Source organism: Pseudophryne corroboree, chromosome 7, assembly GCF_028390025.1.
Source record: "Pseudophryne corroboree isolate aPseCor3 chromosome 7, aPseCor3.hap2, whole genome shotgun sequence".
NCBI classification, from domain to species: Eukaryota; Metazoa; Chordata; class Amphibia; order Anura; family Myobatrachidae; genus Pseudophryne; species Pseudophryne corroboree.
Window position 1 is genome coordinate 378279220 of NC_086450.1, and position 16863 is coordinate 378296082.

At 45.6% G+C, this 16863-nt stretch overlaps 1 protein-coding gene across 1 annotated transcript in view; it reads left to right on the plus strand.

The window, feature by feature from the left end:
- The first annotated feature begins 925 nt into the window (after positions 1-925).
- Positions 926-16863, plus strand: part of LOC134945336 (cytochrome P450 2K1-like) — a 119332-nt gene continuing 103394 nt past the window's right edge. The window contains exon 1 of the mRNA XM_063934540.1: positions 926-1164. Coding sequence (XP_063790610.1) covers positions 970-1164 — 195 coding nt within the window. The 5' untranslated portion in view covers positions 926-969. The remainder of the gene's footprint in view (positions 1165-16863) is intronic.

The window sequence follows — 16863 nt, forward strand, 5'->3', positions numbered from 1 at the left end:
TCCCAGTGCCCCAGGCAGCATCACATGCAGGCAAAGCAAGTGCTCACATGGAGCTTGTCTGCATGACTGGGGACCGGGAGCTCAGCGTAGCACTGCACACTCCCGCATCCGCCACTGCCCAATCACCTCCTCCACAGTGACAGGGGCGTGCTTTCATATGGGCTGAAAGCACGCCCCTATCAAAGCGGCACTTATACCAATGCCGCTTAGAGTGCTTTTTTTCAATGGGATTTTACTCCCCGCTGCTTGGCCCCGCCCCCAACTTCCGGCCATTTTACATTGTCAGCGTGAGGCACCGACGGCGGTGCCTCCGTAACACAGATTTTTACAGGATAAAAATTATTAAAATAATACAAATATACTTATGACACAAAATCTGTGTCATAAGTATCTTCTTTGTATTATTTGAGTCATTAATGACAGGGGAGGCACGTCCCTGGTTGGCATGGTAAACGGCGGGATCCATGACCGCATCCCATTAGTGAAGGGCTTGTAGGAAAGGGTAGGTGTACGTAGTGCGTTAGGTGAAGAAGATGAGCTGGACTGCAGCATTGAGGATAGATTGGAGTGGAGAGAGGCATTTGTCAGGAATGCCAGTCAGGAGGAAATTACAGTAGTCCAGTCTGGAGTTGACCAGTGAATGGATAAGGGTCTTAGTAGTAGTGTATTTTATTATCCAAATAACATAATACTATCATGGCATATCATTTTCTCTTAAGCACAATTATACTCTAAATTGTCTTGGCACATGGTGCATTAGATTACACAACACAATATACAGTATTAAAACAACTCTGTGCCAACACAAGAAAATTGACTTGATTGTGCTGAAAGGCAAAAAGCCAACCAGGTAATAGGTGTGTTCTAGTACATATTAACACATTTTAGGAGAATAAAGTCCAAGCGTATAAACTGTGTATATGACATGACAATAGCACACTCAGGACAGCTTCATGAAAGAGCTTCAGGATGACTTTTATAACTTACTTTGTGTCTAAGGTGGACGTGTTACTGTGCCTGTCAGCCTGCATTGCATTCCTCATCTATTGGCTCAATGGATCTAAGAAGAGCACAAGAAATATGCCTCCTGGACCTACCCCTCTCCCCCTCATTGGGAATCTCCATTTGCTGGACCGGAATAAACCCTACAAGTCACTGATGGAGGTAGGTCACTGATTACACTGCCTAGTTCCAGCATATTTAGACTCCCTTTGTGTATATAATCCTGTGTGTAACAGGAGTTGTTTGTGACTTCCCTCTGCATTACCCCCTGTCACATTGACGTGACTTCCTGGCGACACCTCTTTGCTTAGTCCCTGTGGCATTCCTGAGAGCTCCCAGCTTATCGGCAACAAGTACTCATGTGTACCAGACTCTTGGCTGCTGACATTTCTTACTGAGTGCTATCACTTCAATCAAGTCAGCAACCGCTACAGGAGACCGCAACCTGATTGTGGGTGAAGTCTAATCCTCTTGCAGGGGTCCTTCTAGACTCTGCAGCCTTCATACCGGTAGTGTATGACTGATTCTATCAAATCCATTGATAGACACTGATGTTTCTTAGACAGAGTGCATGTGGCCATCACTTTAGACACCTCTGATCCTTTCCCATTCAAGCACACTCGCAATGCTGTGCACTCCACTGTTAAGTCAACGCAGCTGCTACTCTTCATGAAAAAAGCCACATGAAAGACAAACATCCTAAGAATATACTGGCCTGTCTCCCCTCAACAATCCCTGGCATTAACTAGCAACCACATTAATTAAACAGGCCTCTCTAGCCTAAAAAGCCCCCTCATTTAATACAGAGACCTCACATTATATTAACATCCCCTACAATAAATTAATGCACCCTATCAAACCTGCATTACATTACTAACCCCAAAATGATATCCATACACTGACTCACAATCACTCACTCAGCTGCTCATCATTATGCTGGCCTCCCCTGCTCTGTGTGCTTCTCTAGTGTCTGTGCTCAGCCCTGCTGCTAAGAGAGGAAGGGAGCATCAGAGTCGCCTACTCCTCTGAGCAGGGTCATAATGCTGTATATGCTCACAGCTCACTGCCCTCAACATATCTGAAAGGGAGTGGGCATGCCAATGCCACCAGGAACAACCCCTATACAAGTTCTGGTTCCATATAAGTTAGGGCTGGCCCCTATGAGCCCGTGATGTCAATGCAGGTCCCCTCACATTTTTAATTTGGAAATATAAGGAACTAATAAATTTAAAAACCACCCTAAGTTGGCCCATCATGTACCCTTTTCACACCGCAAATGCCGGATCCCACCCGGGAATTGGAAGCGGGTCCTTCCCGGGTGAGATCTGGCATTATACGCTACAGCAGGCTTTCCTGACCCGGCAATATGCCGGGCGGGTTGCCATAGCGGCGGGGGTGGAGCCGGCAGCGGGGGGCGGAGGTGGTGCTGGGAGATGAGCTCAACTCCGCGCCGCCTCTTTCTATCTAGTGAACGGGTCCCGGGTCGCATCGACCCGGGAATCCGTTTACGCTGCCACTGACCGGGCATTCAACCCGGGAATAACACTGATTTATTCCCGGGTTGAATTATCGGGTCAGGCGACCCGGGAGTTCAACCATGGCGCTTTCACACTGCACGCTGAGCCGTGTCGACCCGGCAATATGCCGGGTTGATAACGGGTTATATGTGCGGTGTGAAAGGGATATTAGAGGCCACCATGGGGTAAATTTACTATAGTTTTTGCACAACTACAAATTAGGCCCTAAATCCATTAAGGAAACTGTGGCAAGTTTGTCACATTTTATGTGCCTGGAATCTATTATTGACTTATGTTACATATTTCTATTTATTTAGAAATTATGTAAAACATCATTTCATTAGGCGGAATTCAAATGTGTATCTGGCCGGCAGCCACTAGATGGCGTTGAATGGAGCTACACTAATGTAGCCTCATTCTGGCGCAATCGGCTACTGGCATCTACGTTTTAGCTCGCATCCGCCGGGGCTGGCAAGCGGAAATGTGTGAAAAATTTTAACTTTTCCTGATTGCGTCCATTAGTTAAGTTATGTTTAACAGCTTTAATGGGCATCAATTGTATATCGCCCCCTGCGATTTCCTGTCACTTTAGATGGGAGATTGGGGGCAATAACATTTGAATTTCCCCCATTATATCCTATTTTTACTAGAGATGAGCGGGTTCGGTTTCTCTGAAACCGAACCCGCACGAACTTCATGTTTTTTTCACGGGTCCGAGCAGACTCGGATCCTCCCGCCTTGCTCGGTTAACCCGAGCGCGCCCGAACGTCATCATGACGCTGTCGGATTCTCGCGAGACTCGGATTCTATATAAGGAGCCGCGCGTCGCCGCCATTTTCACACGTGCATTGAGATTGATAGGGAGAGGACGTGGCTGGCGTCCTCTCCATTAGAAATTAGATTAGAAGAGAGAGAGAGATTGTGCAGAGTCAGACAGAGTTTACCACAGTGACCAGTGCAGTTGTTGTTAGTTAACTTTTATTTATTTTAATATATATCCGTTCTCTGCTATATCCGTTCTCTGCCTGAAAAAAAACGATACACAGCAGCAGCCAGTCACACAGTGTGACTCAGTCTGTGTGCACTCAGCTCAGCCCAGTGTGCTGCACATCAATGTATAAAAGGCAAAGCTTATAATAATTGTGGGGGAGACTGGGGAGCACTGCAGGTTGTTATAGCAGGAGCCCCCAGGAGTACATAATATTATATTAATTTAAAATTATACAGTGCACACTTTTGCTGCAGGAGTGCCACTGCCAGTGTGACTAGTGGTGACCAGTGCCTGACCACCAGTATAGTAGTATATTGTTGTATGTATTGTATACTATCTCTTTATCAACCAGTCTATATTAGCAGCAGACACAGTACAGTGCGGTAGTTCACGGCTGTGGCTACCTCTGTGTCGGCAGTCGGAACTCGGCAGGCAGTCCGTCCATCCATAATTGTATTACAATATATACCACCTAACCGTGGTATTTTTTTTTCTTTCTTTATACCGTCGTCATAGTGTCATACTAGTTGTTACGAGTATACTACTATCTCTTTATCAACCAGTGTACAGTGCGGTAGTTCACGGCTGTGGCTACCTCTGTGTCGGCAGTCGGCAGGCAGTCCGTCCATCCATAATTGTATTATTATTATAATATATACCACCTAACCGTGGTTTTTTTTTCATTCTTTATACCGTCGTCATAGTGTCATACTAGTTGTTACGAGTATACTACTATCTCTTTATCAACCAGTGTACAGTGCGGTAGTTCACGGCTGTGGCTACCTCTGTGTCGGCAGTCGGCAGGCAGTCCGTCCATCCATAATTGTATTATTATTATAATATATACCACCTAACCGTGGTTTTTTTTTCATTCTTTATACCGTCGTCATAGTGTCATACTAGTTGTTACGAGTATACTACTATCTCTTTATCAACCAGTGTACAGTGCGGTAGTTCACGGCTGTGGCTACCTCTGTGTCGGCAGTCGGCAGGCAGTCCGTCCATCCATAATTGTATTATTATTATAATATATACCACCTAACCGTGGTTTTTTTTTCATTCTTTATACCGTCGTCATAGTGTCATACTAGTTGTTACGAGTATACTACTATCTCTTTATCAACCAGTGTACAGTGCGGTAGTTCACGGCTGTGGCTACCTCTGTGTCGGCAGTCGGCAGGCAGTCCGTCCATCCATAATTGTATTATTATTATAATATATACCACCTAACCGTGGTTTTTTTATACCACCTAACCGTGGCAGTCCGTCCATAATTGTATACTAGTATCCAATCCATCCATCTCCATTGTTTACCTGAGGTGCCTTTTAGTTCTGCCTATAAAATATGGAGAACAAAAAAGTTGAGGTTCCAAAATTAGGGAAAGATCAAGATCCACTTCCACCTCGTGCTGAAGCTGCTGCCACTAGTCATGGCCGAGACGATGAAATGCCAGCAACGTCGTCTGCCAAGGCCGATGCCCAATGTCATAGTACAGAGCATGTCAAATCCAAAACACCAAATATCAGAAAAAAAAGGACTCCAAAACCTAAAATAAAATTGTCGGAGGAGAAGCGTAAACTTGCCAATATGCCATTTACCACACGGAGTGGCAAGGAACGGCTGAGGCCCTGGCCTATGTTCATGGCTAGTGGTTCAGCTTCACATGAGGATGGAAGCACTCAGCCTCTCGCTAGAAAACTGAAAAGACTCAAGCTGGCAAAAGCACCGCAAAGAACTGTGCGTTCTTTGAAATCCCAAATCCACAAGGAGAGTCCAATTGTGTCGGTTGCGATGCCTGACCTTCCCAACACTGGACGTGAAGAGCATGCGCCTTCCACCATTTGCACGCCCCCTGCAAGTGCTGGAAGGAGCACCCGCAGTCCAGTTCCTGATAGTCAGATTGAAGATGTCAGTGTTGAAGTACACCAGGATGAGGAGGATATGGGTGTTGCTGGCGCTGGGGAGGAAATTGACCAGGAGGATTCTGATGGTGAGGTGGTTTGTTTAAGTCAGGCACCCGGGGAGACACCTGTTGTCCGTGGGAGGAATATGGCCGTTGACATGCCAGGTGAAAATACCAAAAAAATCAGCTCTTCGGTGTGGAGGTATTTCACCAGAAATGCGGACAACAGGTGTCAAGCCGTGTGTTCCCTTTGTCAAGCTGTAATAAGTAGGGGTAAGGACGTTAACCACCTCGGAACATCCTCCCTTATACGTCACCTGCAGCGCATTCATAATAAGTCAGTGACAAGTTCAAAAACTTTGGGTGACAGCGGAAGCAGTCCACTGACCAGTAAATCCCTTCCTCTTGTAACCAAGCTCACGCAAACCACCCCACCAACTCCCTCAGTGTCAATTTCCTCCTTCCCCAGGAATGCCAATAGTCCTGCAGGCCATGTCACTGGCAATTCTGACGAGTCCTTTCCTGCCTGGGATTCCTCCGATGCATCCTTGCGTGTAACGCCTACTGCTGCTGGCGCTGCTGTTGTTGCCGCTGGGAGTCGATGGTCATCCCAGAGGGGAAGTCGTAAGCCCACTTGTACTACTTCCAGTAAGCAATTGACTGTTCAACAGTCCTTTGCGAGGAAGATGAAATATCACAGCAGTCATCCTACTGCAAAGCGGATAACTGAGGCCTTGACAACTATGTTGGTGTTAGACGTGCGTCCGGTATCCGCCGTTAGTTCACAGGGAACTAGACAATTTATTGAGGCAGTGTGCCCCCGTTACCAAATACCATCTAGGTTCCACTTCTCTAGGCAGGCGATACCGAGAATGTACACGGACGTCAGAAAAAGACTCACCAGTGTCCTAAAAAATGCAGTTGTACCCAATGTCCACTTAACCACGGACATGTGGACAAGTGGAGCAGGGCAGGGTCAGGACTATATGACTGTGACAGCCCACTGGGTAGATGTATGGACTCCCGCCGCAAGAACAGCAGCGGCGGCACCAGTAGCAGCATCTCGCAAACGCCAACTCTTTCCTAGGCAGGCTACGCTTTGTATCACCGCTTTCCAGAATACGCACACAGCTGAAAACCTCTTACGGCAACTGAGGAAGATCATCGCGGAATGGCTTACCCCAATTGGACTCTCCTGTGGATTTGTGGCATCGGACAACGCCAGCAATATTGTGTGTGCATTAAATATGGGCAAATTCCAGCACGTCCCATGTTTTGCACATACCTTGAATTTGGTGGTGCAGAATTTTTTAAAAAACGACAGGGGCGTGCAAGAGATGCTGTCGGTGGCCAGAAAAATTGCGGGACACTTTCGGCGTACAGGCACCACGTACAGAAGACTGGAGCACCACCAAAAACTACTGAACCTGCCCTGCCATCATCTGAAGCAAGAAGTGGTAACGAGGTGGAATTCAACCCTCTATATGCTTCAGAGGTTGGAGGAGCAGCAAAAGGCCATTCAAGCCTATACAATTGAGCACGATATAGGAGATGGAATGCACCTGTCTCAAGTGCAGTGGAGAATGATTTCAACGTTGTGCAAGGTTCTGATGCCCTTTGAACTTGCCACACGTGAAGTCAGTTCAGACACTGCCAGCCTGAGTCAGGTCATTCCCCTCATCAGGCTTTTGCAGAAGAAGCTGGAGGCATTGAAGAAGGAGCTAACACGGAGCGATTCCGCTAGGCATGTGGGACTTGTGGATGCAGCCCTTAATTCGCTTAACAAGGATTCACGGGTGGTCAATCTGTTGAAATCAGAGCACTACATTTTGGCCACCGTGCTCGATCCTAGATTTAAAGCCTACCTTGGATCTCTCTTTCCGGCAGACACAGGTCTGCTGGGGTTGAAAGACCTGCTGGTGACAAAATTGTCAAGTCAAGCGGAACGCGACCTGTCAACATCTCCTCCTTCACATTCTCCCGCAACTGGGGGTGCGAGGAAAAGGCTCAGAATTCCGAGCCCACCCGCTGGCGGTGATGCAGGGCAGTCTGGAGCGACTGCTGATGCTGACATCTGGTCCGGACTGAAGGACCTGACAACGATTACGGACATGTCGTCTACTGTCACTGCATATGATTCTCTCAACATTGATAGAATGGTGGAGGATTATATGAGTGACCGCATCCAAGTAGGCACGTCACACAGTCCGTACTTATACTGGCAGGAAAAAGAGGCAATTTGGAGGCCCTTGCACAAACTGGCTTTATTCTACCTAAGTTGCCCTCCCACAAGTGTGTACTCCGAAAGAGTGTTTAGTGCCGCCGCTCACCTTGTCAGCAATCGGCGTACGAGGTTACATCCAGAAAATGTGGAGAAGATGATGTTCATTAAAATGAATTATAATCAATTCCTCCGCGGAGACATTGACCAGCAGCAATTGCCTCCACAAAGTACACAGGGAGCTGAGATGGTGGATTCCAGTGGGGACGAATTGATAATCTGTGAGGAGGGGGATGTACACGGTGATATATCGGAGGGTGAAGATGAGGTGGACATCTTGCCTCTGTAGAGCCAGTTTGTGCAAGGAGAGATTAATTGCTTCTTTTTTGGGGGGGGTCCAAACCAACCCGTCATATCAGTCACAGTCGTGTGGCAGACCCTGTCACTGAAATGATGGGTTGGTTAAAGTGTGCATGTCCTGTTTTGTTTATACAACATAAGGGTGGGTGGGAGGGCCCAAGGATAATTCCATCTTGCACCTCTTTTTTCTTTTCTTTTTCTTTGCATCATGTGCTGATTGGGGAGGGTTTTTTGGAAGGGACATCCTGCGTGACACTGCAGTGCCACTCCTAGATGGGCCCGGTGTTTGTGTCGGCCACTAGGGTCGCTAATCTTACTCACACAGCTACCTCATTGCGCCTCTTTTTTTCTTTGCGTCATGTGCTGTTTGGGGAGGGTTTTTTGGAAGGGACATCCTGCGTGACACTGCAGTGCCACTCCTAGATGTGCCCGGTGTTTGTGTCGGCCACTAGGGTCGCTAATCTTACTCACACAGTCAGCTACCTCATTGCGCCTCTTTTTTTCTTTGCGTCATGTGCTGTTTGGGGAGGGTTTTTTGGAAGGGCCATCCTGCGTGACACTGCAGTGCCACTCCTAGATGGGCCCGGTGTTTGTGTCGGCCACTAGGGTCGCTAATCTTACTCACACAGCTACCTCATTGCGCCTCTTTTTTTCTTTGCGTCATGTGCTGTTTGGGGAGGGTTTTTTGGAAGGGACATCCTGCGTGACACTGCAGTGCCACTCCTAGATGGGCCCGGTGTTTGTGTCGGCCACTAGGGTCGCTTATCTTTCTCACACAGCTACCTCATTGCGCCTCTTTTTTTCTTTGCGTCATGTGCTGTTTGGGGAGGGTTTTTTGGAAGGGACATCCTGCGTGACACTGCAGTGCCACTCCTAGATGGGCCCGGTGTTTGTGTCGGCCACTAGGGTCGCTTATCTTTCTCACACAGTCAGCTACCTCATTGCGCCTCTTTTTTTCTTTGCGTCATGTGCTGTTTGGGGAGGGTTTTTTGGAAGGGACATCCTGCGTGACACTGCAGTGCCACTCCTAGATGGGCCCGGTGTTTGTGTCGGCCACTAGGGTCGCTTATCTTACTCACACAGCGACCTCGGTGCAAATTTTAGGACTAAAAATAATATTGTGAGGTGTGATGTGTTCAGAATAGGCTGAAAATGAGTGTAAATTATGTTTTTTGAGGTTAATAATACTTTGGGATCAAAATTACCCCCAAATTCTATGATTTAAGCTGTTTTTTAGGGTTTTTTGAAAAAAACACCCGAATCCAAAACACACCCGAATCCGACAAAAATAATTCGGTGAGGTTTTGCCAAAACGCGTTCGAACCCAAAACACGGCCGCGGAACCGAACCCAAAACCAAAACACAAAACCCGAAAAATTTCAGGCGCTCATCTCTAATTTTTACCCCTATAGCAAGACTGCATTTATACATTATATATTAGAGATGCGCACCGGAAATTTTTCGGGTTTTGTGTTTTGGTTTTGGATTCGGTTCCGCGCCGTGTTTTGGATTCGGACGCGTTTTGGCAAAACCTCCCTGAAATTTTTTTGTCGGATTCGGGTGTGTTTTGGATTTGGGTGTTTTTTTTTTTTAAACCCTCAAAAACAGCTTAAATCATAGAATTTGGGGGTCATTTTGATCCTATAGTATTATTAACCTCAATAACCACAATTTCCACTCATTTCCAGTCTATTCTGAACACCTCACACCTCACAATACTATTTTTAGTCCTAAAATTTGCACCGAGGTTGCTGGATGACTAAGCAAAGCGACCCAAGAGTGCGGCACAAACACCTGGCCCATCTAGGAGTGGCACTGCAGTGTCAGACAGGATGGCACTTAAAAAAATTAGCCCCAAACAGCACATGATGCAAAGAAAAGAGAAAAAGAGGTGCACTGTGGTCGCTGGACGGCTAAGCTAAGCGACACAAACACCTCAATATCACAGGAATTATTCATTCTAATCAATGGTATTATTGGTCCAAATCACTGGAAGAAAATGACAAAATCACTGGAATTATTCGTTCTAATCAATGGTATTATTGGTCCAAATCACTGGAAGAAAATGACAAAATCACTGGAATTATTCGTTCTAATCAATGGTATTATTGGTCCAAATCACTGGAAGAAAATGACAAAATCACTGGAATTAGTCGTAAACATTTGCAGAAAGTCGCTGCTTTCTGATTACAGGAATGCTCAGATATTCCTGCGAATCCACAATCCCTTCCCAGAGGAAAAAGAAATTGAGAAACCGTTGTTTGAGAATGTTTGTTCTGTTTCCCTTACAAAGGAACAAACCACTTTCCAAGAAGACTGACGTTTTTGGGATTATGGAGACATAATGTTTTTGAATATAAATCCTAAAGCAGGTGGTGTATTAGAGCAAAAGAGTGCAAGAGACCAGCCATGCAGTTTCTGAAATATTATGCCAAAATGTTACTGTATTTCATAAGCACTCATTCCTAACACTGCTAAGTACTGTATGGTATACTGTATCTGGCTTCCATGAGGTAGTTGTCCATTATTTCAGCTTCCATTGACCTTTTTGAAAGCGGTAGAAGTTATCGATTCTTTTTTTTTTTCCCCTATTTTTAATTTTCTCCTGCATAGCCCAGTAAAATGTTGCAATGTTAAGTATTGACTTGTGCCTTCTGGGGGTCCACTTCTTCACCAAACCCAGCCAAATCTCATCCTAATCCTCTGTTCCACGTTCTCTATGTACCCCATCTGTGTCACCCATGTCTGTCTACCCCTCCCCTTTAGATTGTAAGCTCTCACGAGCAGGACCCTCTTCCCTCATGTGCTTATCCATCGTCTTACTTTAATAATCTTCAACTGTATCACATCCAGCAATCTTCTGCCACCTGATACTTATTCCAGTGTCATCTGCTGATGTAACTATGTGTATTTACCCTGTACTTGTCCTATACTGTCATCAACTGTAAGTTGCTGTTTTCCTGTTTGATTATTTATGTACTTTGTAATTGGGCACTGCAGAACCCTTGTGGCGCCATATAAATAAAGGATAATAATAATAATAATAATAATAATAATAATATAGGGTGTATAATCCCCAGGTGTATCTCACACATCACACAGTACAGTATATAGGGTGTATAATCCCCAGGTGTATCTCACACATCGCTCAGTACAGATTACAGGATGTATAATCACCAGGTGTATAACACAAGTCGCACAGTAGAGTATACATACTGGTCACAACAATGCAGCAGATATTGAGCACTGATCAGGATACTAGAAGTGACACAGAGCTGCAAGATACAGCAATGGCCTACTGTACTGTACTATATATGTATACTGCTGGTCACCAAAATGCTGCACTGTCCTACTATATACTGCTCACAAAAATGCAGCACAGATATGGAATGGATACTTGCAGTGACACAGAGCTGCAAGATACAGCAATGGCCTACTTTACACAACTATATATTGTTGGGTCACCAAAATTCTGCACTGTAATACTATATATACTGCTCACAAAAATGCTGCACAGATATGGAATGGATACTTGCAGTGACACAGCTGCAAGATACAGCAATGGCCTACTGTACACAACTATATACTGTTGGGTCACCAAAATGCTGCACTGTAATACTATATATACTGCTCACAAAAATGCTGCACAGATATGGAATGGATACTTGCAGTGACACAGAGCTGCAAGATACAGCAATGGCCTACTGTACACAACTATATACTCTTGGGTCACCAAAATGCTGCAATGTAACTGTGACACATGTGTCCTGACAAGCAGTATAGAAGCTATAGAAAAGTATATATATTTTTGTATATATCAGTACAGAGCGGTGTAACTGTGACCCATGTGTGTCCTGACAAGCAGTATAGAAGCTATAGAAAAGTATATATTATATACTGGTGGTCCCCAGTCCCCACAATAAAGCACACTGAGCACAGATATTTGCAGCACACTGAGCACAGATATGGAGCGTTTCCAGGCAGAGAACGTAGATATTTTCAGCACACTGAGCACAGATATTTGCAGCACACTGAGCACAGATATTTGCAGCACACTGAGCACAGATTACGGAACTTTTCAGGGACAGAACGCAGCCACGTCCTCTCCGTTCAATCTCCAATGCACGAGTGAAAATGGCGGCGACACGCGGCTCTTTATATAGAATATAAATCTCGCGAGAATCCGACAGCGGGATGATGACGTTCGGGCGCGTTCGGGTTAACCTAGCAAGACGGGAAGATCCGAGGCTGCCTCGGAACCGTATAAAATGGGTGAAGTTCGGGGGGGTTCGGATCTCGGAGAACCGAACCCGCTCATCTCTAGTATATATACCTGTATGAGACTATTGCCAGCTTTCTATGGTCATTTAATTTATGTTTAAAAATGCAATTTTAAATGCTAGTGACAGACAAACATAATTCTAAAATATATACAGTATTTTTAAAACACTCCTCTTCTGTCATCTTTACACCACTTAGTTTCAACTCCTCTTCTCACTCTCTGCCCTTGACTTCGCCAAACACTGAGTATCCAAAACTGAATCCATCACTCACGCTCACAGTGTCTCACCTAATCTTCTCCTATTTATCTCTCTGACCTCATCTCCCTTCACACGCCTGCCCACCCACTTTCCTCACAAACGAATGCCGCCTCATCTCCTGATAACTTTCTTCCACTCCCACCTCCAAGATTTTGCTTGTACTGCTCAGCACCATAGAAACGTAGAACTTGACAGCAGATATGAACCACTTGGTCCATCTACACTGGAACTCTCTCCCTCTCCTTATCAGACACTCCACCTCTCTACAAAACTTCAAGCAGGTTCTCCACACCCACTTCTTTTGAAAAGCCATCCACTGTTCCACGCTCCTTGTCTCTCCCCTCTGTGTCGCCCATGTCTGTCTGCCATTTCGCGTTAGATTGTAAGCTCTCAGAAGTTTACTTGCCATAGTCAAACACCCAGAGTTGTACTCCTCATTTCTCTAACGTCCTAGAGGATGCTGGGACTCCGTAAGGACCATGGGGGGAATAGATGGGCTCCGCAGGAGACATGGGCACTTTCAGAAAGACTTTGGGTGTGCACTGGCTCCTCCCTCCAGACCTCAGTTTGAGACTGTGCCCAGAGGAGATGGGTGCACTGCAGGGAGCTCTCCTGAATTTCCTGCTAAGAAAGTATATTTGTTAGGTTTTTTATTTTCAGGGAGCACTGCTGGCAACAGACTCCCTGCATCGAGGGACTGAGGGGAGAGAAGCAGATCTACTTAAATTATAGGCTCTGCTTCTTAGGCTACTGGACAGCATTAGCTCCAGAGGGAGTCGGAACACAGGTTCGTCGGGCCAACTTCGCCCTGGACGTTCGTTCCAGAGCCGCGCCGCTGTCCCCCTCACAGAGCCAGAAGAAAGAAGCCGAGTGAGTATGAGAAGAAAGACGGCTTCAAAAGGCGGCAGAAGACTTCATTGATCTTCACTGAGGTAACGCACAGCACTGCAGCTGTGCGCCATTGCTCCCATACACCTCACAAACGGCAGTCACTGTAAGGGTGCAGGGCACAGGGGGGGCGCCCTGGGCAGCAATATAAATCTCTTATTTGGCAAAAGAGAGCATATATACAGCTGGACACTGTATATATGCATGAGCCCCCGCCAATTTTACACTTTTAGCAGGACTGAAGCCCCCCGCCGAGGGGGCGGGGCTTCTCCCTCAGCACTCTCCAGCGCCATGTTTTTCTCCATAGCACCGCTGAGAGGAAGCTCTCCGGACTCTCCCCTGCTTATACCACGGTAGAAGAGAGGGTTTTAAATAAGAGGGGGGGGGCACATAATTTGGCGCAGATAATAATAACAGCGCTACGGGGTAAACATTAAATTGCTGTGTTTTTCCTGGGTCATATTGCGCTGGGGTGTGTGCTGGCATACTCTCTCTCTGTCTCTCCAAAGGGCCTTGTGGGGGAATTGTCTTCAGAAGAGCATTCCCTGAGTGTGTGGTGTGTCGGTACGTGTGTGTCGACATGTCTGAGGTAAAAGGCTCTCCTAGGGAGGAGATGGAGCAAATGTGTGTGTGTGGTGTCTCCGTCGACAACGCCGACGCCTGATTGGATATGTGAAATTAAGTGCTAAAATGAATTTATTACACAAAAGATTGGAGAACAGACAGGGAATCTACCCATGTCTGTCCCTATGTCACAGAGACCGTCAGAGTCTCACAATGCTCACTATCCAAAATAATAGACACTGATATCAACACGGAGTCTGACTCCAGTGTCGACTACGATAATGCAAAGTACAGCCAAAACTGGCACTAAAGTATTCAATATATGATTATTGTAATAAAAGATGTTTTGCATATCACTGATGACTCATCTGTTCCTGACACGAGGGTACACATGTTTAAGGGGAAGAAAGCTGAGGTAAATTTCCCTCCTCTCATGAAGAAAAAGAGCGGGAATCTCCAGACAAGAAGCTGCAGCTTACCAAAAAGAATTCTCAGGGAGTATCCTTTCCCTAAATGGGGCCAGGATACGATGGGAATCTTCCCCTAGGGTGTACAAGGCATTGACACGTTTACCCAAAAAGGTAGCGCTGACTTTACAGCTATCCTCAGGGATCCTGCAGATAGCATGCAGTAAAAGTACTTTGAAGTCTATTTACTAGGGATGAGCGGGTTCGGTTCCTCGGAATCCGAACCCGCCCGAACTTCATGTTTTTTTACACGGGGCCGAGCGACTCGGATCTTCCCGCCTTGCTCGGTTAACCCGAGCGCGCCCGAACGTCATCATCCCGCTGTCGGATTCTCGCGAGGCTCGGATTCTATCGCGAGACTCGGATTCTATATAAGGAGCCGCGCGTCGCCGCCATTTTCACACGTGCATTGAGATTCATAGGGAGAGGACGTGGCTGGCGTCCTCTCCGTTTATAGAGAAGAGAGTGAGACAGTAGAGAGAGACACAGTAGTAATTTTGGGGAGCATTAGGAGGAGTACTAGTTACTTGCTGAAGTGATAGATAGTGTGACTGTATATTATCTGACTTGTGGGGGAGACACTGACAGTGGGGAGCAGTTAGAGTCTGAGAGCAGGACTCAGGAGTACATATAACGTACAGTGCACACTTTTGCTGCCAGAGTGCCACACTGCCATTGTGACCACACTGACCACCAGTATAATATATATTGTGATTGTCTGCTTAGGAGTACTACTTGCAAGTTGCTGATAGTGTGACCAGTGACCTGACCACCAGTCACCACCAGTTTAATATATATATATATATAATTGTATATAATATATATATATATAATATTGTATACCACCTACCCGTGGTTTTTTTTTTTTCTTTCTTCTTTATACATACTACTATAGTAGCTTACTGTAGCAGTCTGCGGTGCTGCTGAGCTGACTGTGTCCAGCAGGTCCGTCATCAGTCATTACATAATAAATATATATACCTGTCCGGCTGCAGTACTAGTGATATTATATATATATATATATTGATTTCATCTCATTATCATCCAGTCTATATTAGCAGCAGACACAGTACGGTAGTCCACGGCTGTAGCTACCTCTGTGTCGGCAGTCGCTCGTCCATCCATAATTGTATACCACCTACCCGTGGTTTTTTTCTTTTCTTTCTTCTTTATACATACTACTATAGTAGCTTACTGTAGCAGTCTGCAGTGCTGCTAAACTGACAGTGTCCAGCAGGTCCGTCATCAGTCATTACATAATAAATATATATAACTGTCCGGCTGCAGTACTAGTGATATTATATATATATATATTGATTTCATCTCATTATCATCCAGTCTATATTAGCAGCAGACACAGTACGGTAGTCCACGGCTGTAGCTACCTCTGTGTCGGCAGTCGCTCGTCCATCCATAATTGTATACCACCTACCCGTGGTTTTTTTTTTCTTTCTTCTTTATACATACTACTATAGTAGCTTACTGTAGCAGTCTGCGGTGCTGCTGAGCTGACAGTGTCCAGCAGGTCCGTCATCAGTCATTACATAATAAATATATCTACCTGTCCGGCTGCAGTACTAGTGTGATATAATATATATTGATTTCATCTCCTTATCATCCAGTCTATATTAGCAGCAGACACAGTACGGTAGTCCACGGCTGTAGCTACCTCTGTGTCGGCAGTCGCTCGTCCATCCATAATTGTATACCACCTACCCGTGGTTTTTTTTTTTTTCTTTCTTCTTTATACATACTACTATAGTAGCTTACTGTAGCAGTCTGCGGTGCTGCTGAGCTGACAGTGTCCACCAGGTCCGTCATCAGTCATTACATAATAAATATATATACCTGTCCGGCTGCAGTACTAGTGATATTATATATATATATATATATATATATATTGATTTCATCTCCTTATCATCCAGTCTATATTAGCAGCAGACACAGTACGGTAGTCCACGGCTGTAGCTACCTCTGTGTCGGCAGTCGCTCGTCCATCCATAATTGTATACCACCTACCCGTGGTTTTTTTTTTCTTTCTTCTTTATACATACTACTATAGTAGCTTACTGTAGCAGTCTGCGGTGCTGCTGAGCTGACAGTGTCCAGCAGGTCCGTCATCAGTCATTACATAATAAATATATATACCTGTCCGGCTGCAGTACTAGTGATATTATATATATATATATATTGATTTCATCTCCTTATCATCCAGTCTATATTAGCAGCAGACACAGTACGGTAGTCCACGGCTGTAGCTACCTCTGTGTCGGCAGTCGCTCGTCCATCCATAATTGTATACCACCTACCCGTGGTTTTTTTTTTCTTTCTTCTTTATACATACTACTATAGTAGCTTACTGTAGCAGTCTGCGGTGCTGCTGAGCTGACAGTGTCCAGCAGGTCCGT